Source organism: Fragaria vesca, linkage group LG7 (assembly GCF_000184155.1).
Source record: "Fragaria vesca subsp. vesca linkage group LG7, FraVesHawaii_1.0, whole genome shotgun sequence".
In the NCBI taxonomy this organism is placed as follows: domain Eukaryota; kingdom Viridiplantae; phylum Streptophyta; class Magnoliopsida; order Rosales; family Rosaceae; genus Fragaria; species Fragaria vesca.
The window spans coordinates 554,616-576,287 of NC_020497.1; the positions used below are offsets into that span (position 1 = coordinate 554,616).

The 21,672-nt window shown below is 36.3% G+C and overlaps 2 protein-coding genes across 2 annotated transcripts; both read left to right on the forward strand.

Annotated features, from left to right (window-relative positions):
- The first annotated feature begins 562 nt into the window (after positions 1-562).
- On the forward strand, positions 563-16,261 carry LOC101299613 (exportin-7-like). The gene is made up of 28 exons (XM_004306415.1): positions 563-803; positions 903-1,063; positions 1,180-1,245; positions 2,569-2,686; positions 2,786-2,895; positions 2,994-3,089; positions 4,544-4,667; positions 5,195-5,262; positions 6,169-6,255; positions 6,708-6,860; positions 6,952-7,047; positions 7,214-7,273; positions 7,370-7,488; positions 7,592-7,679; positions 8,098-8,202; positions 8,274-8,378; positions 8,456-8,508; positions 8,616-8,679; positions 8,802-8,936; positions 9,629-9,741; positions 9,824-9,917; positions 10,409-10,628; positions 11,213-11,343; positions 12,506-12,652; positions 13,818-13,946; positions 14,696-14,794; positions 15,438-15,476; positions 15,673-16,261. Exons 1-28 carry the CDS (start codon positions 563-565, stop codon positions 15,808-15,810), a joined length of 3,159 nt encoding a protein of 1,052 aa, XP_004306463.1. The 3' UTR covers positions 15,811-16,261.
- Positions 16,262-17,550: 1,289 nt separating this feature from the next.
- On the forward strand, positions 17,551-19,770 carry LOC101302501 (pentatricopeptide repeat-containing protein At2g19280-like). Its single transcript, XM_004308143.1, is given in 5 exon segments — positions 17,551-17,636; positions 17,711-18,428; positions 18,430-18,547; positions 18,622-18,966; positions 18,969-19,770. Coding segments are annotated over 4 exon segments (1,797 nt in total). The 5' UTR covers positions 17,551-17,636; positions 17,711-17,741; the 3' UTR covers positions 19,616-19,770.
- The last annotated feature ends 1,902 nt before the right edge of the window (positions 19,771-21,672 follow it).

The following is a 21,672-nucleotide window of genomic DNA, read 5'->3' on the forward strand; positions in this document are numbered from 1 at the left end:
TTGGTCCCGAGCAAGGTAAATCATTAATGATTTTATGACGTGCCTGCCTAAAAGGGTCGGTTTTTCCATCAAGAATTTTGTGCTCTCTCTACTCGCCATTGTAGACTCCTTCACAAGGCACACAGGGCTTATAAAGAAAATAGTCCCTCACAAGGAATCCCTAATTTCTTTTCGGCGGTCCAAATTCCCATTTCTCAATGCAAACTTAGAACCCCTAAACCGCTAGGGTTTCGATCTCAGATCCACTCGTCGCCCCTCCTCCGGTAAACTGTTCTACTCTCCACTTCGTTCTTATCACAATCATTTCCATCACTTGTGGCATTGCTTTGATTCTTTTCTCATTCGTTTTTGGATTCAGAACTGTGTTTTCTCCATTTCTTTTGCTTTCATCTGTGAAATTGTTTGATGATGAATACTTGTGATTCCGTTCGTTTTTTCTGCGGAACTGATGAACAAGAATTTGGTTGAAAATCGATGCTGTTGCGATTTTGCAAAGCAATCTGTGGTTATGATACGAAGCTTTGATTGATGATAGTTTGTGTGTGTGTGTGTGTGTGCAGAGATGGAGGGGTTAAGGCAACTGGAGGCTTTGTGTGAGAGGTTGTACAATTCGCAGGACTCGGTAGAACGAGCCCATGCCGAAAACACTCTCAAATGCTTTTCTGTCAACATTGAATACATTTCGCAATGCCAATACATTCTCGACAATGCCATGACTCCCTATGCTCTGATGCTCGCTAGTTCTAGTCTGTTGAAGCAAGTCACTGATCACAGTCTCGCATTGCAGCTTCGTCTCGATATCCGTAATGTCTTTTCTACTTTTTATCTCATTTCGGGGAGCTACTTGTTGTCTTGCGGCTTCGTATTGTGATAATTAACCGAGTGATGATGATTTGTTGTAGGGAGCTACCTTGTTAACTATCTGGCTACTAGAGGACCTGAGTTGCAGCCGTTTGTTACTGCTTCCTTGATACAACTTTTGTGTCGGCTCACCAAGTTTGGGTGGTTTGATGATGACAGATTCAAGGATGTGGTTAAAGAGTCCATGAACTTCTTGAATCAGGTGATAGATCGGTGCTAGTATTTAAAGATTCAAGTGTTTGTTTCGACCTATCTTATATTTTTGTGTTCTCAGTACATTTGCAAATTACTGTGACTTACTGATGATCTGTATACCAGGCAACTTCTGATCACTATGCCATTGGTTTGAAGATATTGAACCAACTCGTGTCTGAGATGAATCAGGTTAGTCTTCAACTTCAGCCCTAGAACTGTCATCTATCATCATTGATGTTAGAAATTATTGGTTAACGCATTTTATTAGCCTGTAGCATTGCTAATATATTTCATCTCTCCTGGTAGACTTCCAACCACTTCTGTTTTGCTGACCTTGGCCGGCAGTTCTCTCTTTCATTCTTTATATTTTTTCTCTTTGCAATAGAAATATTTAACCAGTCAGTTGGAATAAAAAATGAACCCTAATTCCATGACACTATAACATACCATAACTAGAGTTCCAAAGTGTGATCAAAAGGGACGAGAATCCAGGATTCACTGGTAAATATATCTTTGGGGATTCACATGTGGGTGGAAGTTGATGACAACGAAATTGTCGTTTTCATTCTTCCACTGATTCTTTCTAGTTTGAAATGTCCTTATTTGGTACATGCTGAAAGACAGTAGTTCCTAGCTCTTACCTGCTTACCATTATGAATTCTCCACTAGCAAGATGATGCCACAAGTTGGAGTTATGTGCCATGGCATAGTAATTGATAGTTTTGATCCGTTAAGCTTTTTAAATCTGCTTACTTGTATGTGTTCTTGTTAGGAATTTTTAGGGTAGAAGATAATTTTACATTGTGTTTGGATGAAGGAAATAAAGAGTGAATTTAAATGAAAAGGTGGAATTTCTAAATGTAAATTACCTTGTTTGGCATTCTAGAAATAATGAATTTCTGTAGAAAAAAAATGAAGGAGTTGATTGTCCAAATTCCTCATACTAATTTCCATCCAAAGTAGTGTCACTTTGAATGTCGCAAAAGTTTCTTTCTATTACTTTATTTGTTTCCAAAACAAGGGTTTTCCTTTTCTAATATTTTAGTATGCTTTAACTTTCTTGATTTAGCACACATTCCAAATTCCAAATGTATACAACCAGACAATGGAAATTGCAATTTATTGGAATTTTAACTGATGGAGTTGTACATTCTATCATTTAAAAATTTATCAAGAAAGTAAATTATCTTATCGAAATGCAGCGTTAGAACTAATCTTATCATTTTCATCTTTTGTTTAGAACTGATCTTTAACATTCTTGTTAATGAACATTGATGGAGAAGAGTTTAAGCCGTCATAGTTGGTAGTTTCGTTGAACACTTATTGGCATAGTCTTATTTTGGTTTAGTTTCACTGTTGATCTAGAATCAATAACTACTTATTTTTGTAAATTATAATTTGTACTCTGTTTTCTTTGTGCCAATAGCATTTACATTCAAGGGTAATCAATTTCATATTAGATTTGTATTGCGTAACATTCTCATGTATGTATATAAACTGGTAATTTCTCAGCCTAATCCAGGGTTGCCTTCAACGCATCATCGAAGGGTTGCCTGCAACTTCAGGGATCAGTCTCTTTTCCAAATATTTCAAATTTCTTTAACTTCATTGCGTCAACTGGAAAACAATGGTATTATTCAGGCTTTCTTTCATTACACTGTTTTCTTCTAACTTCCTACTTTCTGATCCTTCAACTTCTTTGTTTACTGGTATTCATTGCGGTGCACAGTTGAAAGTCGATTGCGAGAGTTGGCTCTTTCCCTTTCTCTGAAATGCTTATCTTTTGATTTTGTTGGGACATCCGTTGATGAAAGTTCAGAAGAATTTGGAACTGTTCAGGTACTTTCTCCTTCGCTTTAGACTATTAACAATTTAGAAGTCATGGAGTCCCTTCTGTTGTAGGTCATGGAATACTGATGTTACTGGTAGTTTTACAGATCCCAACTTCTTGGAGGTCTGTTTTGGAGGATCCTTCAACACTTCAAGTCTTCTTCGATTACTATGCCATTACAAAGGCCCCTCTGTCAAAGGAGGTCAGTATATTTGTTCTTAGTCAGAGGACTTTCACATTTGCAAGCTTTTTCGTTTTGTTTTGTCAAGTAATTGTTAATGATCTCTTGAAAGCGTTGATAAATTGGATGATTGAGGGAAAAGTACTTCTTTGCCAAATCTGGTCCAACATTTTATCAAGTAATTGAACCTACATTTGGCGTAAAATTCTTATGAATGGCTTTAATTTACTCGAGTCTTGGGAAAACTTGCCATTTTTTTGTCAAGAAATTTCTACTTCCTATCAATGATCATGAATCACATATTTTGAAGATTGCTAGAAGCCCAGAACCGTAGGGTGTTTTGCCCTCATTCCTAGTATTCCTATCACATTGAGTATGGATAGAAGTGGATGTTATCATGTTTTGGTTTAACCTCTTTCTTCACAGACTTAGTGAGACCATTAACCATGCAGCTAAGTCCCATTGGTTTGGTTTTTTAGCTTTCTTTGTGGAGTCATCTTGATGTCTTTTGATGTTCTTCTGATTCGATGGAGAGATAAACTTGTCGCTCTGTAACCAAGATCATTGTTTTGTCTCTCCGTAATGATACATGTGTTTGCATCTTTCTGGCTAGTCCTATCCTCTTTAGTGAATTTATGCCAGCAAGTGATTTTTTTAGAGAAACTGGCAGAGGCAGTTGAATCCTTTGAGCCGATTTTTGTGTTGTGGTGGGGATTCCGTTCCATGTATGAACTAGTTGTAGTGGTTGGTTAAGGTAACTTTTTTCTTCAAGGAAAAGAGATGCAAAGGAATTTCACATTTGTTGGTTCCGTCTTGCATGCCAAGATACTTTAAGGGAAGGCAAAAAAAAAAGAAAGCTGTTATGTTTATTGTATTTCTAAGAGATTGAGGTCTACACTATCTATACATCTATAAAGAACGTGGAAGTTATTCATGTAAAAACATGATCCCTGAGCTGTGAAAAGCTATATGATCCACAGATGAGGACATATATGAATGTAAAATGGGGTAATTTCCAGCGCATTTTGGGTAAGGTATGGGGAGTTGGATCAGTTATGGGAGAAGGCATTTTTGAGCACCTCTTTGGGTGTCATATGATCCACAATGATACATCTCTTTGGGCATGATTATTGGTTTTAGTTCATTTATATCTAGATAACCCAAAACACGGCCATGGTGGCACATCACCTGATAACCAATCCCTCCAGACATCCAAAACTACTGAACCTTCGGTCAAAATTGTCACATATTTGTCTGGTGTCACTCGGATCACTTTAAAAAGTGTAAAGATCCCCTATTCCATAGAGGTAAAGTTTCCAGTGAGCTAAAGCAGTTTGAATATGCAAAAGCAATTAGCTCAAAGTAGTCATACTCCTTTTTATTGAATTAACATGTTTCTTCTCCCTCATTTGATGTGGGGTCATGTTACTCTCTTTTATTTGGAATTTCACAATTTCATTTTTTATTTTACGTAGGCACTTGAGTGCTTGGTGCGACTGGCTTCTGTTAGACGATCTTTGTTTACAAACGATGCTGCTCGTTCGAAGTTTCTGGCCCATTTGATGACAGGAACCAAAGAAATCCTACAAACAGGGCAAGGTACTGTTGGCCTGTCCCCTTTTCTCTCCTTATTCTGTATTGTTTTTGTTTTGCGTTTTATCAAATATAGTTGCTGATTAGGAAACAATATGTTCCATGCCCAAAAACAGTTTTTTGTATTGTTTGACCCTTAATGCTTTTTTTGTAGCATGTAAAAATACGGACATATTTGTATCTATTCAAGTGTTTCTGAGTAGAAAATAATACGTTATGTGTGCCTGCATGTGTGGGTGGAATATTTGTGTGTATTTGGTTGGAATTGCCTTTTCTCTATGAAAATAAAAATTGTGAGGTAAGTATTTATAAGCCAAGTTATAGATCATGTGCTCTATTGGTTGGCGCAGGGCTAGTTCTTGTTTAGTATCTATATACATTCTAGTTCAAAAGGCTATGTTAGTTTCATTTTCATATATGCGTTCTTTTACTGTAGACAACTGGCCATATAATTGATAGGCCGAATTAATATTTCCATTCTTTGCTGTCTTTGTTCTGTGGGATCATGACGAATTCTTTGGACTGGGTTTCAGGTCTTGCTGATCATGATAATTACCATGAGTATTGCCGTCTTCTTGGTCGTTTCAGAGTTAATTATCAGGTATGCTTACTTTATATGCAACACAAAGAATAAGACTGACTAGATAAGTTATTTCCATTCAAAGAAGTACCGATAAGCCAACAGAACTAATAAAGAACTGGCTAAGTGCATATACACATGTATAGCACTCCTGCTAATAAACCTGTTGAGGAAAGTTCTTTTCTTCTTTAGAGCTCCTGCTCTCTTCTGCCATCACTTTGTGGTTGGGAAAGGGATGAAAGATAAATTTCTTTGCTGCTTTAGAGTTCTTGCTGTCATGTGGGTGCTTGATGGAAAGAAATAGAAGGGATCATCATTGATTACCTGGGTGTGGCATGTGGGGGTGGAGGATACTGGGCAGCTGTCTGGGTTTTTGTTTCAATGGTTTTCAAAGATTACAGCCTCTATTACTTACTTAAGATTGGAAGGCTGCTATTTGTTAGGGTCGTTGACCTCGTATGTAGTTTGTATTTTATCCTAGTCCTGTTGTTGTTGGTTATTACTTATTAGTGTCTCTGTTTTGTAGTTCTGCTCTTTGTGGACGGTCTATCCACTCTCTTTTTGTATCTTTCTTCTTTGTTTATGTTTCTATTAAAAAAAATAAAATCTTATTGATCCTTTGGTGTAATGCTTCTTTATTTCTATAAATTCTTATTTCCTTTGACACAAATTGCCATTTCTTTTTTGTTTTCTTTATGATAAATGACGTTATTACTTATCTGTGATTGATGACTTTTATCACTTTTTATTGCTCTAGTGATATTTATACATTGAAAAGATGAAATTAGGTTTCTTGGCTAATTTGGGGAGCATGTGAATCTGGGTAACTTATAGCTATTAGGTGCCTACAATTTAATGTTATCGTATGCTGCGCTGCATGGATCAACTTTACTGCTTATGTTTGTTCATATTTAAACTCTTGTGCAGTTGTCAGAGCTTGTGAATGTGGAAGGTTATAGTGACTGGATCCGATTGGTAGCAGAGTTCACGCTAAAGTCTTTGCAGTCCTGGAAGGTTGACTGGCTTTCATAACCCTTTCTTAGCTATTGCCATAATAATGTTGCATATCAACCTGTGAACTGTAACCACATGCATGATAAAATCCTCTCGTTTGGGGTTACACTGAAATTTAATTGTTTCATACTGTATACTCTATTCATTAGATCTTAATTTAGAGATGTATTCCTCTCAATCCTTAACCTTCTATTGAAATCAGTATTCCTATCATTAGGTGCACACGCTAGTCTATGTTGTATAGTGTTCTATATATGAATATTCTAGTTTCTCTTTCTCTTAATCCATCTAAATCCAAATGGTTCTCTATTATCCAGATCTTTATTCTTTCTTTTAACATCTGTCTTAGCACTACTCATCTTTGCTACATGGTAACTTTATGTTACTGACCGGAGGCTGGAATGTCTGGGTTGCAACTCAATTTACTCACAATTTTTTTTATTTCTTTCCAGTGGGCCAGCAGCAGTGTATATTACCTCTTAGGACTGTGGTCTAGATTGGTGACATCTGTACCATACTTGAAAGGCGAGGCACCCAGCTTACTTGAAGAATTTGTGCCTAAGATTGCCGAAAGTTTCATCACATCCAGATTTAACTCTGTTCAGGTATAACATCAAATGTTTCTCTTGCCAATACTGTAGTTACTGTCAGTTGAAGCTAACTGGTTTCTCTATTCACCACATTACTGTTTTGCAGGATGGATCTCCAGATGATCTTTCTGAAAACCCACTAGACAATGTTGAACTTCTTCAGGATCAGTTGGATTGCTTCCCATACCTCTGCAGATTCCAGGTTCATCCTCTACACATGATATGTGATAGTTTCTTTTCAAGTATAATGAAAGTATGATTTGTTTATTCCTCAAGTGACAACAATTGCTTATAGCATTGCAGTATAATTCATGTATTGATTCCTGACTTGCGTGTGTGTTGTTTGACCTTCTCTCTTTGGATTGCAGTACGAGAGCAGTAGTTTATTTATAATAAACACAGTGGAACCCATTTTACAAGTATACACGGTATGGTAATACGTAATGAATATACTTCTCTGGAATTTGAAAGTGATAAGAGCTTGTGGCTTCATGTTTTTGTTTGTGCCTTCTGATTTGAAATAGGAAAGAGCTCGCACGCAGCCCAGTGAAATCAGCGACCTCTCTGTTATTGAAGCCAAACTTGCTTGGATTGTTCATATTGTGGCTGCTATTCTTAAGATAAAACAATGTACTGGGTGCAGGTAAAGAAATACATCTAAATCATTTTCTCTTGTTTTTTTTCCACCCATATTTTGGTTTTGATACTGCAGCAGATTCTTATTGTTTTAAATTTCTGCCATGCAGTGCTGAGTCACAAGAACTATTTGATGCGGAGCTTTCAGCTCGCATCTTGCAATTGATTAATGTCACTGACAGTGGGGTACACAGCCAGGTATAGCTGCATGAAAGACTGCTACGAGTTTTCATAATACATAATGAAATTATAACTTGATGGTATCAGATCAAAAGTCTTCACAAAATAATAGAAAATAAAGAGTTCTTGGCCAAGTAAATAGAAATTGAAGTCTTTGGCAAAAGAAGAGGCTGAGGTTTATTCTATTGAAATTTTCTGTTGTCAGTAAATATTTAACGTTGTGTGGTAGCTCTAACTTAGTGGTGCTTTAGTAGTCCACTTATGAAGAGAAAGTCGCAAAACCTATCATCCAAAATTCTCTTGTTTATCTAAATACAAGAGCTTGTACAACCATCGGACAAGTTTACTGGCTTTTAGTGGAGCACTTCAGATTTTGATATTTAACATGCCATTTTAAAGTCAGTTCGCATTTATTGAAATTCTTGGTATGTGGCAGAGATATGGTGAAATAAGCAAGCAAAGACTTGACCGTGCAATTCTTACATTTTTCCAACATTTTCGGAAGTCTTATGTTGGTGATCAGGCCATGCATTCTTCAAAGGTAAGTAGCTCTCTTTGTATTTCCCCAAAGTTATGTTAACTTTAGCTTGATGCTCGTCTTATGTGTTGCAGCAGTTGTATGCGCGCCTTTCTGAACTTCTTGGGCTACATGATCATCTTTTAATGTTGAATGTGATTGTTGGAAAGATTGCTACAAATCTGAAATGTTACACTGAGGTTAGATCTCTACCCTGAGTTGTTTATAAGAAATATAAGGATTATGGTTGGCAATTTAATTCTTGTCTCCATATCAGAGTGAGGAGGTCATTGGTCACACCTTGAGTTTGTTCTTGGAGCTGGCATCTGGGTTAGTTTCATTACTTATGCATTTGGTTTAGAGGACTGGAGCTACTTGTTGCTTTAGGAACTTAATTTTCTGTATTTTGGTTAATGTGCTATTTTTTTTGGTTGCAGATACATGACTGGCAAGCTGCTTTTGAAGTTGGATACTGTTAAATTTATAGTGTCCAATCATACTGTAAATCTCAGTCTCCAATGACTTACTTTTTCCATTTACGTTTTTACTTTTGATTTGACCGTCTTTTAAAGCATCTTGAATACCTTGCCTGAATTTTCTTTTCTTTCCTGTCTCTTTTTCAGAGGGAACACTTCCCCTTTTTAGAAGAATACAGATGTTCTCGTAGTAGAACAACTTTCTATTTTACAATTGGTTGGCTAATATTCATGGAAGACAGCCCTGTGAAGTTTAAATCTTCAATGGATCCACTTTTGCAAGTATGCTCCTCTCTCTCTCTCTCTCTCTCTCTACTGCTCTATATATATATTAAGTGTATCTGCATTCTTCAGAATTAATACCGTCAAGTTTGGTTTCTGCACGGTTCCATGATAGGGAAGATCTTGCAAGCTCAAATCATAGATATCTGAATATGATTTTGGCACTCTTTTGTCTATTATATTATGGAATATATGGTAACATCCATGTGTACATAATTCTTGATTGGAAACATGACGAATTTAGTACTGATGTAAAATTAGCAGCTTCTATAGTCTAAGATAATTATAAGCAAACAAATCTATTTGCAAAAGTAGTTGCAAAACTACCACCTCTGTGGACAAAGAAAATAATTAGCAGCTTCTATAGTCTTAAGATAATTATAAGCAAACAAATCTATTTGCAAAAGTAGTTGCAAAACTACCACCTCTGTGGACAAAGAAAATAATTCCTCAAAACTTTCGGAAATTAAAGGAATCCCACAGGGGTTTTTAATGTCCGAAAAACTACAGAATCCTTCCATTGGTCTTGGTATATTCATCATAGCTATTTTCCTTTTTTGAAGAAAGAAATCTGTTATTTGGGGATTGTCAATATTTGCAATGAGTTTATTTTAGTTACTGATGTTATGTATAAATGTATATATTGAGAAACTCATGCTGTATATTTAACACATGCTTGATATGTAATTTAGGTTTTTATCAATTTGGAATCAACTCCTGATGCAATGTTTCGCACGGATAATGTAAAGTATGCACTCATCGGGCTGATGAGGGATCTTCGAGGAATCGCTATGGCCACAAATAGGTAAATAACTGTTGCATTTTCTGAACCTATGTATAAATACCTGACAAATTTCTCTTACATTCTTCTGTTTCAATATCTTCAGTCGCAGAACGTTTGGGCTTCTTTTTGATTGGCTGTATCCTGCACACATGCCACTTCTTTTGAAAGGCATCTTGCACTGGTCTGACACACCAGAGGTAGAGGATAGCCTTATTTGTTTCTGAAGAATGTTAACGTAATATTCTTCGGACTTTCTTTGGCTCCTGTTTTCTACTGTTTTTTTTATTTTTATTTTTATTTTTTACTTTTTCCAGAAGAAAAGAAAAGAAAAGAGAATAGAGTTTTATCTAGTGACTTCATCTTTTGTTCATTACATACATACATCTTATAACTTCTTCATTAGGCAGAGCTATATAGCATTACAATTCTTTTGATTCTCTTGACACAAGGAGCAAAGCCACCCCCCCTTCTCTCTCTCTCTCTCTCTTACACAGACACACACACACACACCCACACCAGGAGTTTTGACCTTTACTCCTTAATTTTATCTTTGATTTCTCTTCTATCAACACTTCATCTCCTTAGAATTTATGGCCCCGCTAAGTTTTGTCCCTTGTTTACTTTTTTCCAAGGTCATGGTGTGCCTTTTTATATTTTTTATTAAAGTTCTTGCTACTTCATGATGCAGGTTACTACCCCTTTGTTGAAATTCATGGCTGAGTTTGTACTCAACAAAGCCCAACGCTTGATTTTTGACTCATCTTCTCCTAATGGCATACTTCTTTTCCGAGAAGTCAGTAAACTGGTTGTTGCTTATGGATCAAGGATTTTGTCTCTTCCAAATGTTGCTGATATATATGCCTTCAAATACAAGGGAATATGGATTTCTTTAACTATTCTAACGAGAGGTGAGACATGATCATGTTTGTTGTTTATTTTTAATTTTTTTTTCTTTCCCAATAACAAGTTACTTTTACATATTGTTGTAAATAACTGTTGTGCTGTTGATGTTGCATGTTGTATGTATAGTCTTTGAAGCTTTCAACCTATGGCTAATTTTGTTTGTGTCCTCGCTTTATCTTGGATATGCCTTTTCATCTGCTGTGGTTAATGGTGTAAATGTGGTCTGGAAATAGTTAGATATCTAACTCTAGCAGACATCAAATTAAGAGAAGACTGACAAGGGTCTAAAGTTGTGACGTAGATGGGAATGTTCTGGAATGACGTTAATATTGGTTTTACTAGGTCACTAGTTGTGGCTAGAACCAGCAGAGGTGAAGATAATGCATTTTTTTTTCCCTCTTTTCTTTAACACTTTGTTTGAGACTTTAAACGATAATATGGCTTGGTCTTCTAATGTTGCGGTTTTTGGTTCAATGTTGCTTTTCCATACTTGCTGAGTCCATGATTTCCTGATTGAATATTCACAGAATACATAAATAGTCTCTTTAAAATGTTATCTAACTTAGTATGTTGCTCCCGTTCAACACAGCTCTTGCTGGAAACTATGTCAACTTTGGGGTGTTTGAGCTATATGGTGATAGAGCACTTGCTGATGCACTTGATATTGCACTAAAGTTGGCATTATCAATTCCTTTGGCCGATATATTGGCATTCCGGAAGGTACATGAACCTTCATTTTCAAATCTTCTTTGCGAATCATTTGTTTATATATCACTTGTTATCTTTTCTTTTTCTTTTTGGTAGAATCATATGATTTACATCGACCGCTTGTTTTTTTTAGGAGCTAAATAATTCTATTTTCACGTGTTTTTTGTTTATTTAGTGTTATTTATGAGCTAGACAGTAATGTGATACTATGGGAATTGAGTGGCTTGAAATTTAGAAAAGATGAACTTAGTATTGTCCAAATTTCATCCAAAAGATTGTGTTTCTACCATTGTGACACCGACATATGATTCCTCTATGGTACAGACCACATAGTTGAATTTTCGTTACAGCTAATCTGGAAATTGGATTAAAAAAAATATTCAACAAAGCTTCAGTGTCATTTGGTGGCTGTTTGACATTTAATAATAATATTAGCCTTGATATTAATCCATATTGTTGACGTGTGTTTAAATCTTTAAGACGTGCTTCTGCATTTAACAAAAAACAGCAAGGCAGTTAGTCTCTTGCTGGAAGTTCCTTGAAGTCTGAATCAGTAAGATTTTATCTGGCATCCAACTACATTTGTCCTCTATAGGCGTTATCCTTATTACAACTTAAAAAGGTAGAATCCCACATTATTTCTTCATGATCAATCCAGCAGTTAAAAAAATGTGTTTTAGATGAAAGCATTTGCAAGAAAATTTGAAGCAAGTGTGCTTAACCAATAGTTTTTGACTACCTGGATCGAAAAATCGCAAGCAGATTCTGTAGATTTTGAGGAGAACTTGTGTACTTATATAACCTTAGCTATCTCTTATAGTAAGTGAAGAAATTCCCAGTAAAAGACTTTCAGTACAAACACATTTAATTCGGTTGACCCAATGGTGTCGTTTATCCTAGTTTTAAAGTGGCATAGAATATAATTTTGCTTAGTTGTTTCTGTTTGACCTTTGAAAAGTAGCATATGTAATATATGAAGTTCTGAATTTAGCCTACTCATTAGCAGTACATGTTGAATTTATGAGATCAATGCTTTTGATACTATAAGTGTATTGTGCTTGTACGAGCGCACAAAATTGCTCTTTAATATTTATCTTGTCTTGAGTTTTTCATATGGTGTATACTCTGCAAGGGGGAGCTTCATATTCATATTTTGAATTCTCACTTTGTGCAGCTGACAAGAGCCTACTTTGCGTTTTTAGAGGTCTTATTCAACAGCCACATAGTTTACATACTGAATCTGGATACCAGTACTTTTATGCATATCGTCGGATCTCTTGAATCTGGCCTCAAAGGTCTAGATACAAGTATCTCATCACAGGTATGTGTTACGAAATTATGGCAACTACATGTCTATTTGAGAAGCCCTTATCTAGTTTTACGTTCATGCCTCTAATTAGTTTGGGTGCAAACATTTTTGGTATGTATTTGAAATGTGTTGTTTTATAGGCATGTAAATGTAAAAGAACTATCCTATACGGCACTATCCCCCCACCCAAATCCCCGGGTCATCATTCTACCAGTTTTATTAGATTATTAGATTATAACTGTTTCTCTGATTAGCTACTGCACACAACCAAAAGGGATTAAAAGCACAAGAAGAAAACCCTTGTGTGTTTCAATATCAAGCTACCAAATGCTGCAAACTCAATGCAAAACGATTTTGAACACATGGACTTATGCCTTCTATGTATAATGACTCAAGTAATCAATCGAGAAAAGTTACGAAGAAAATATACAAACCATAGTCCTCAGCAGTTCTCAAGCTTTAAAGCATCCTCCGTTCTTCACCCAACGAAAAAAAAAGTGAAATCATCAGAGAAGAGTTTCGAATCAACACAATACTGTTTATAAATAAGAGATTGTCTTACATGGATAGTTAAAAAAAACAAACACAGCACGGATATAACATAGAAAAACCAAACTCATTCTCATACCCCATAGATTCACCAAACCATTGATTAGATTTTTCCATAGCATTAGCAGTTGTCACTTTTAGGGCATAGGAGGTGGAAGATTGTGGAGGAGCTGGAGCGGCCTGCGGAGGCAGTGGCAGCACATTCCAGGGAGCAGGTCTGAACTGCTGCATTGGCGGTGGAGGCATATTCGGAGCAACATGACTGTCAGTAGCAACAGTCGAAATGGAACTGGTGTTCAGTGAGAAATGCTGACTCCCATCAGCCAACATGTGTAGGAGCAAAATTAGCCTCTATTTATGGATGGTGGGATTTATGAACAATAAGTTTCATGACACGTGTCAAAGCAGTTGAAAAATATGTGATTTCTGCTGATTAACTTTCTTTTAGTGACAATATGTTCTATGAAACACATCATTTTTTTAAATCTGAATGTGAGTCTGGACAAATGTTTGAAGCGTATTAGTTGATTGACTTGATTCCATAATCACTGCCAAATATTCATGTTTTGTCTACTGCATAGCTTCCATTATTGTCTACTGAAGCCCATGGTTTTACCTTGTGCTCCAGTGTGCGTCCGCTGTTGATAATTTGGCTGCCTTTTATTTTAACAACATTACCATGGGCGAGGCACCTACATTACCTACTGCAGTAAATCTTGCTCGTCATATTGCAGACTGCCCCAATTTGTTTCCAGAAGTAAGTCGGGATACTGTGCTGCAGTACAGTTTTCTTTCAATCTTGTCTTATTAATGGTGCGTGTGTGTGTGTGTTTTTTTATTTATTTATTTCCTCTGTTTGGCTAGTTATTCTTGATGAATAATGAGGGAACCATGTTCGTTCTTCATTAGATTAATTATTCATGTGCACTGTGGTTATCTGCATTATGTTCATTGATATTACTCATTAAAATTCAACTAAGTTCTTAAGTTTTTTCTCAAAAAATATTAAAATCTATTGACTTATTTACTTTTTATATTTTATCATGTCTCTGATCTGCTTTTAACCATTTTTTTAAAATTCTTTCCTGTTTGTGTCTGTTGTCTGGATGTGCTTGTTTTTATTTTATTTTTATTTCTGTAAGTGATGTTTTTATTGAGTTTCTGGTTTATATTGAAGGTGTACGCTCTTGGAGTGCTGGTCCACTTTCTTTGTACTTCCATACTTTTTGTTAATAGGACATGCTTTGTTGCTATAAAGAAATATCAATATTAGCCTTGTTAAAAAAAGTATGATTAGCAGTGCTGTGATTAATAATAATTATTATTGTTTGCTCTGTATCCTTATATGAGTTATGTCACCCATAAACCCCCCTGCATACAAGGTGAATTTAACATGCCTACTGTTTCTTAATTTTGTCATATTTTGATTGCGCTTGATTGTGTCTATTTATTACATTGAATTTTGGAATGGTATATCAATAATCTGATTTTTTTTCATATGCACAGATACTAAAGACTCTGTTTGAGATTGTTTTATTCGAGGACTGTGGCAACCAGTGGAGTCTTAGCAGACCAATGCTGAGCTTAATTCTAATTAGTGAACAGGTGATAATTCTCTTTTAGTATGAAGGCTTTTCAGCTTCATAATTTTCCTTGTTCAAGACCATGCGAACCTACACAGAAACATGGGGACAAATCCTCTTTCAAATGCTTCTTCAAAATCAGTTTTTCGTTGTATCATCTTCTGATTCACTAATCAGTTTCCTGTTTGGTGTGTACATTATTGTTTATTCCTTCTGTCAGCAATTTGTTTTGCTTTTATTTTATTTTTTTATATTTTATTTTATCGCAAGCTTAGAATTATCTTGCAAGTACTATGTTATATTTTTAAAGAAACATAGAGTGTCCTACCAATACAGGAAATTTCCTTTTCGTTCCCTGTTAAATATTACACTGGGAACTATGGATCTCTCTCTAATATGCTTCAGGTTTATATGATAGTGGATGTGGTTTGTTTGTTGTCCTCAACATTGTTTAACATTTTATATATTATTGAGCGTCCATGGCCTTTGCATGGATGCTGTTCCTTTCTGTTTAACTGAGAAGTCATATTTGCATCCATTGAATAAATGCTTTATATGTCTGTTGACCTCATTGAGAGGTACCAGTTTTAGTAATTAGGGAAGAAGCCGGCTGGTATTTTCTTTGTAACATTCTGTTTTACTGAAAGATGGCCTCTGACTTGCAGATATTCTCTGATTTGAAAGTCCGGATCATGGCTTCACAGGTTAGTACCTAGTCTTCTGACTGTTCAAATTATCCAAGGGAACAAGTGATCTATATTATGTCATCATTTCATACTCCGAATTGTTATGGGATTTCATGGGAAGGGTTCACTACGTGTTGCATGCATCATCATTTTTTAGTGAAATTAAGTATCTGTCTGCATTGTTCACTAAGTATCTCTCTGCATTGACCTGCAGCCAGCGGATCATCACCAACGGCTTTCCCTGTGTTTTGACAAACTAATGGCAGATGTTACTAGAAGCTTGGATTCAAAAAACAGGGACAAGTTCACCCAAAACCTCACTGTATTCAGGAATGATTTTCGTGTGAAATAACTCGAGCATTCCAGAATATTATATGTACCTGCAGAAGATGTTAGAGTAATATAATGTTGCATACTTATCTAGTGTAAACATGGAATATCTGGTATTGGAAGCAGGCTTGTCTAGTTTAAACATGGGATTCTCTGGTCAGAGACAAAGGGAAGCCAACTTTTTGAAGTTTATGGGTTTATTGAACTTGGAGGTGAATTGTGGATTTTTGTGGTGGTTGTATGCTTGCTCTTAACTGTAGCTGAAGGGGGAAGATACTAAGATTTTCCGTGCTGGTGGTTTGTAGATGATAGTGGTGGTGGGTTTGACATGTAGTCGGGAAATGGCCAGTTCTAATGTTAGTCGATTATTCTTTTAGACCAAAGGTGTACATCTCCTCAAGTTTGTGTTTAGGAACAGGAAGTTGTAAGTTGATCTCCTGTACATTAACCTCTACATATTCTTTGAATTTGTTGATAATAGGAAGGAAAAGAAAGGGTTTGTTCTTAGTTCCTTTGACTTTATTTCTTGGCTCTGGATTTTTGGTTGATTGGTATTTCTCTCTATTTTAGTCACACAGTGAGTGTCAAGTGTCATCTTAATTTTTTGTCATCTTTCGGTAGTTCTCAGCAAATTTATCAATTTTATTTGCATTTACATTTGAATTGTGTTCCGGTGTATCTACATTTATACATGTTTTATTCCCCCTGTTCTATACAGGAACGAGGCCCTCAATTTATACATGCTTGTGTCCTGACAATGGAAGTAATGGTCGCCACAATTTGTAATGTTTCGGTGTATGATTATTGGAGAGCTGTAGATCGACTGACGTTGGTATTCAAGGTGTTCTAGATTTGAGAATAAAAATAAAGAACTTTTGAATTTTAAAACCTGTTCAATAGAGGTCTGGAGTCGCCAACGCCGGTTCTTGAAGAAGAGAGGAAAATGTTTATTTTGAAGATTTTCATTTTCCTTTCGCACAAAACAAGAGCGGAGTTGCAAAGCCGTTGTGTTTGCCTAACTAGTGATACATGAACATACACAACACTGAACATGATCTTGAGGTATAGGAAGAGAGTTCTGACACTTTCTTTGAGATTGTATATTTAGAACGGAAAATTGCCAAAACTAAGTACTATAGGTTTGGATTTTATGGTTGATATGAAATTTATTCATATATCAAACAATGGTATATGTATAGTGGTCTTATTAAATGCGCCACAATGGTAACACAAATTGTTTTACGGTTGGGAAGAGTACTGCACTCTATTTTCACAACTCAAAGACTTGACTCGTCTTCGAAAAAAGGAGTATCATTTTCAAAACAATTAAGTAGGAAATGGTTTTAAAATGTCCATTTTCCTTTCGTCCTTTATCACAAAATAAAATGAAGGGCAAAATGGGAATTCGAGGGATAAAAACCTCGGAAGTGAGGGGAGGGTTTAAGACTTGAAACACCCCAGTTGCCCAAACACTGGAGAGCAGCATAAGTTGGTTTGTCTGAGCCCTCAAGAAGCAAACAAGGCCACTCAACCAAGTCTTTTGTCAAAGGTTTCCTCTTCTTTAAATCCAAACCCAGCTGCTTTAGCTCATCCATTCCATTGATTATAGCTGTAATCTTTTAGTTTGGTCATCTTATGCAAATGGGTTGTCTCCGCTATTCTGGGTTGCTGTCCCTTTTCGTCTTACACGCGTTGTTCTGTTTTGTTTTTAAGGTTGTTGTTCATGAGGGTGTTGTCTTCCATTACAAATGTGTATGCTGCTCGCTTGAAGCTGTTGTTCAGGAGGCCAAGTACAACGAGACATTATCGCTGCGATAATTCCAGTCTTTGTTCCATATCTAGCTCAAGGTATGAAATTAGAACCCAATTGAATCTAGACAACAGCCTTGACTTTGTTTTGACACTAGCTCTTTACTTTCCAGTAACCAGAGAGCATTTGATGATGATGTTGTAATGAAAAGAATCATGTTAATACTCGCCAAGCGTCCGTGGAGTCGTGGTTGTCAAAATGGGTACAATATCTATCGGAATCAGTTCAATATAGTAAAGGTTTTGAACTATTTGTTTGAGGAGAGTTTGGATGCTAATCTTGCTCTCTACTTTTTCAAGTGGTCAGAATGTTGCAATGGATCAAAGCATATGGTTCAGGCTGCATGTCGGATGGTACATATATTGGTATCCGGGAACATAAATCATAGAGCAGTGGACTTGGTTCGGCATCTTGTGAGAAATCATACTGAAGAGGAGACATGTAATTTGTTACTGGAAGTCCTTTATGGAACCCATAGTGAAACAAGGGTCTTAGAAACTGTGTGTAGCATGCTAGTGGATCAGTATATTAAGGAAGGCATGGTGAACATGGCTCTGAATGTAACATATGAAACGAAGGGCCAAAATATTTTCCCTTCTGGTGGAGTTTGCAACACTCTGCTACGAGCATTATTAGAATCAAACCAGTTAAATTTTGCATGGGATTTCTTGGAAGTTATGCAGACAAGAGGACTGGGTTTAAATTCTACCATCATAAGTCTCTTCATTCATAAGTTCTGTAGAGAGGGTGATCTGGGAAGTGGTTTCAAGTTGCTTGTTGATATGAAGAAGTATGGGATTCAGCCTGATGTTGTTTAGTATGCAATCGTTTATTGATTCTCTATGCAGAATGTCTTATTTGAAGGAAGCCACTACGTTATTGTTTAAGATGACTCAGTTGGGTATCTCTCCAGATTCGGTCTTGATTAGTTCAGTTATCCATGGCCACTGTCAGTTGAGACAGTCAGCGGCTGCAGTAAAGATACCGAAGACCTTCCGTCCTCCCCTCAATATTTTTTTGTAGCTTCTGGACTGTTTCTTGAGATGTCTGAGTTTGGCTTGCTCCCAGATTGTGTTTGTTATTCAACTATAATAGGAGGATACTGCAAAGCAAAAGACATGAATAGAGCTTTTCTGTATTTTGGGAAAATGTTAAAAAGGGGAATTACACCATCTGCTACCACATACACATTGGTCATGGATGCTTACTGCAAGTCGGGAGATATAGAAATGGCGGAATATGTGTTCCAAGCAATGCTTTCAGAGGGTGTAGTACCTGATATTGTCACTTACAACACTTTAATGGATGGTTTCGGAAGGAAGGGACAGTTACAAAAGGTTTTTGGGGTTTTAGATAGGATAAATTCTTCTATGTTTCCCCTGATGTTGTTACATATAACACTCTCATTCATAGTCTTGCCACAAGAGGATTTGCCGATGAGGCAAAACAAATCATGATTGAGCTTATCATGAGGGGTTTCTCCCTGGATGTAGCAGCATTCACTAATGTTATAGATGGGTTTCCAAAGAAGGGGAACTTTGAGGAAGCCTTTTTTGTGTGATTCTGCATGAGTGAGCATGAGGTCAAACCAGATGTAGTGACATGCAGTGCTCTTCTCAATGGATACTGTAGGAAACACCAAATGGAACACGCCAATGTTTTATTTCGCAAGATGCTTGATATTGGATTACATCCAGACCTGATACTGTATAACACTATGATTCGTGGATTTTGTAGTGTTGGAAGCATTGATGATGCTTGCAACTTGATCTGTATGATGGTCGAAAACGGTATCCTTCCCAATAACATTACTCACCGGGCACTTGTCCTTGGGTTCGGTAAGAAGGGGGTTAGGAATCCTGTGTTAGTGGCAGCTCATAATTTGCAAGAAATTTGTTTCAGATACGGTATTCGTGCTGATTTTGAGGAATATATAAAACTAGAAAGCTGCACCCATTTTGGGGCACCTTATCCAAATCAATCTGTAGAAAAATTGTTCAGTTGCAATTCTGCGTAAATTCGGTCTATGCAAGTACAGCCTATAGCACTACGTACATGATGCAGCACAATACAGTATCTCAACCTCTATCATTTTTGGTAGGAACGCAGTACGTATATGATGCAGCACAAAAATCTATGCAAGTAGGAATGTCAGTTCTACTCCTGCAAAAATCATGTAAAACAGTGATCTGAGGCAAAGGACACGAGTGTGATCTTTATAAAATAACTTTTTTGAAAGTCGGTGGATTTGAGTTAGAAGCCATGCGAAAAATTGTAGTTACAGAGGCCAGTGTTGGTTTGAAGATAATAACCATAACCCCCTTTTGTATTTTGTTAAAAAATATGATTATATCTACTCTAAAAGAGTTTGCAGAATGGATCATCCTTGGATTGGACTATTGGATGATAGTGAAGGTTATGATGAATGATTTAGGGGTGCAAGTGAAGATCTTAGCCATTCTGGGATGAACTGATTGAGCTCCCCTGCCGTGAAGGCTATCTGGTAGCTCCAAGCAATATTCTGTGTATCTGACTCATGCTCACTCCAGTCAAAACTTACCTAATTTCCGTTGAAGGTTGTATTCATGTGATGGTATTCTACTGGCCAAAGCACAGAAGAATATGCAGGGTCAACAAGGACTCCACAGACAATACTCCCTATGAACTAGGACATCGAAAAGACATTAAAGGTACTTTTGGTTTGATAAATTCTATTAAACTAAATAACAATATAGAAAATGGATATGCAAAAAGCTTTATTTTGGATATGATCAGGTCCTTAGACAACCAATGCAGGAAGAGTAAATCTTAAAAGATTAATGCATTGGTTTATATAATATGTTTCAGGAGGTTGTTTGGCTTGTTTAAACGAGGAGGGGCTAGTACCCTCTTAGATAACTTGAGTTCCTCAATGATGATTTAGGTAACTAGATTACTTTCGTTGCACTTTACTTTTTCAAATTTTATGTTTTCATCATGTGTATTAATCCAAATTTCCATTTCCTATTTTTCTTGGAGGTTCCTGTTCCAAGCGAGGAGGTACTATTTCGAAACCCTGAAGTAGGAATAGAATATTTCAGCAGTCAAGTTTGCTCCGGTTCCCATCCTAACTCAGTTTGATGAAATTGACAGTGCCTCAAAGGGAAATTTCATTTTACGTGTTTACTAGCTTCTGCAACTTAATAATCTTGTATTTTTAAAGTATTAAAGTTTGTGTTTTTGTGCAAACAGACTTCAAGAACCTTCAATCTCTTGAAATATGTGGTGGGGAATTGACTGATTCAATTTTGTTCTTTCTTAGTATTTCTTTTGTCACATATACCCTTCCGAATCCTCATTAATAATTATATAGTAAAATAATTTTAAAAAGAAGTTTAAAATACCCTTCCTATACCGACTAAGAGTAGATAAGAAGTTTGTGATTATTAAACTACAGCAATATATAACCACTAAGGATAGTGGGGTGGAAAATTCTGTCTTGGCTAACCCCCAGGTTTGGAGTTCGAATCCCCATGAAAGCAAAGTGCGTCTATTGTACTAATGCTCACTTAATTGAAAAAGGGTGCGTCTATCGCCATCCCACAAACCACTTTGCTCACCCCACATGTTGTTGATTTATTAAAATACTAAAATATCTTGATATAAAATTACAACAAGGGACAATAAGTTGTTACAAATTACAATTTTTTTATCTTTTTGTTTTAGATGAACACAAACTTCATAAACTCTAACCCAAATTTATCATCGGTCGTGAGTCTGAAGACACTAGCATATAACATGAAGATGAGGTAAATTGTTTGTGTTTTTTTTTCTTTGTTAGTGATTTGTCTATCCCTTTACTCATTATTTCCCATGTCGACTTTGTATCTAAATTCTCATGGACAACTACTGTATCGTATTTATGAACAACATATAGATCAGTTCAAGAACTCAAAAGTATGGAAGGCGTTGCTACTAGAGATACATTTACAGACATTATGCATCATAATATCGACTGATACTATTGAGTTATTAAATTTGAGAGTTTTTTCTTGTTCTTGTACTGAGATTTATATTTTAATGTGAATTTTTTTT

Coding starts and splice junctions, on each gene's coding strand:
- LOC101299613 (XM_004306415.1), top strand. CDS start 563: ATGGAGGGGTTAAGGCAACTGGAGGCTTTGTGTGAGAGGTTGTACAAT. Junction 804..902: donor GCAGCTTCGTCTCGATATCC/GTAATGTCTTTT, acceptor GATTTGTTGTAG/GGAGCTACCTTGTTAACTAT. Junction 8,203..8,273: donor AGGCCATGCATTCTTCAAAG/GTAAGTAGCTCT, acceptor TATGTGTTGCAG/CAGTTGTATGCGCGCCTTTC.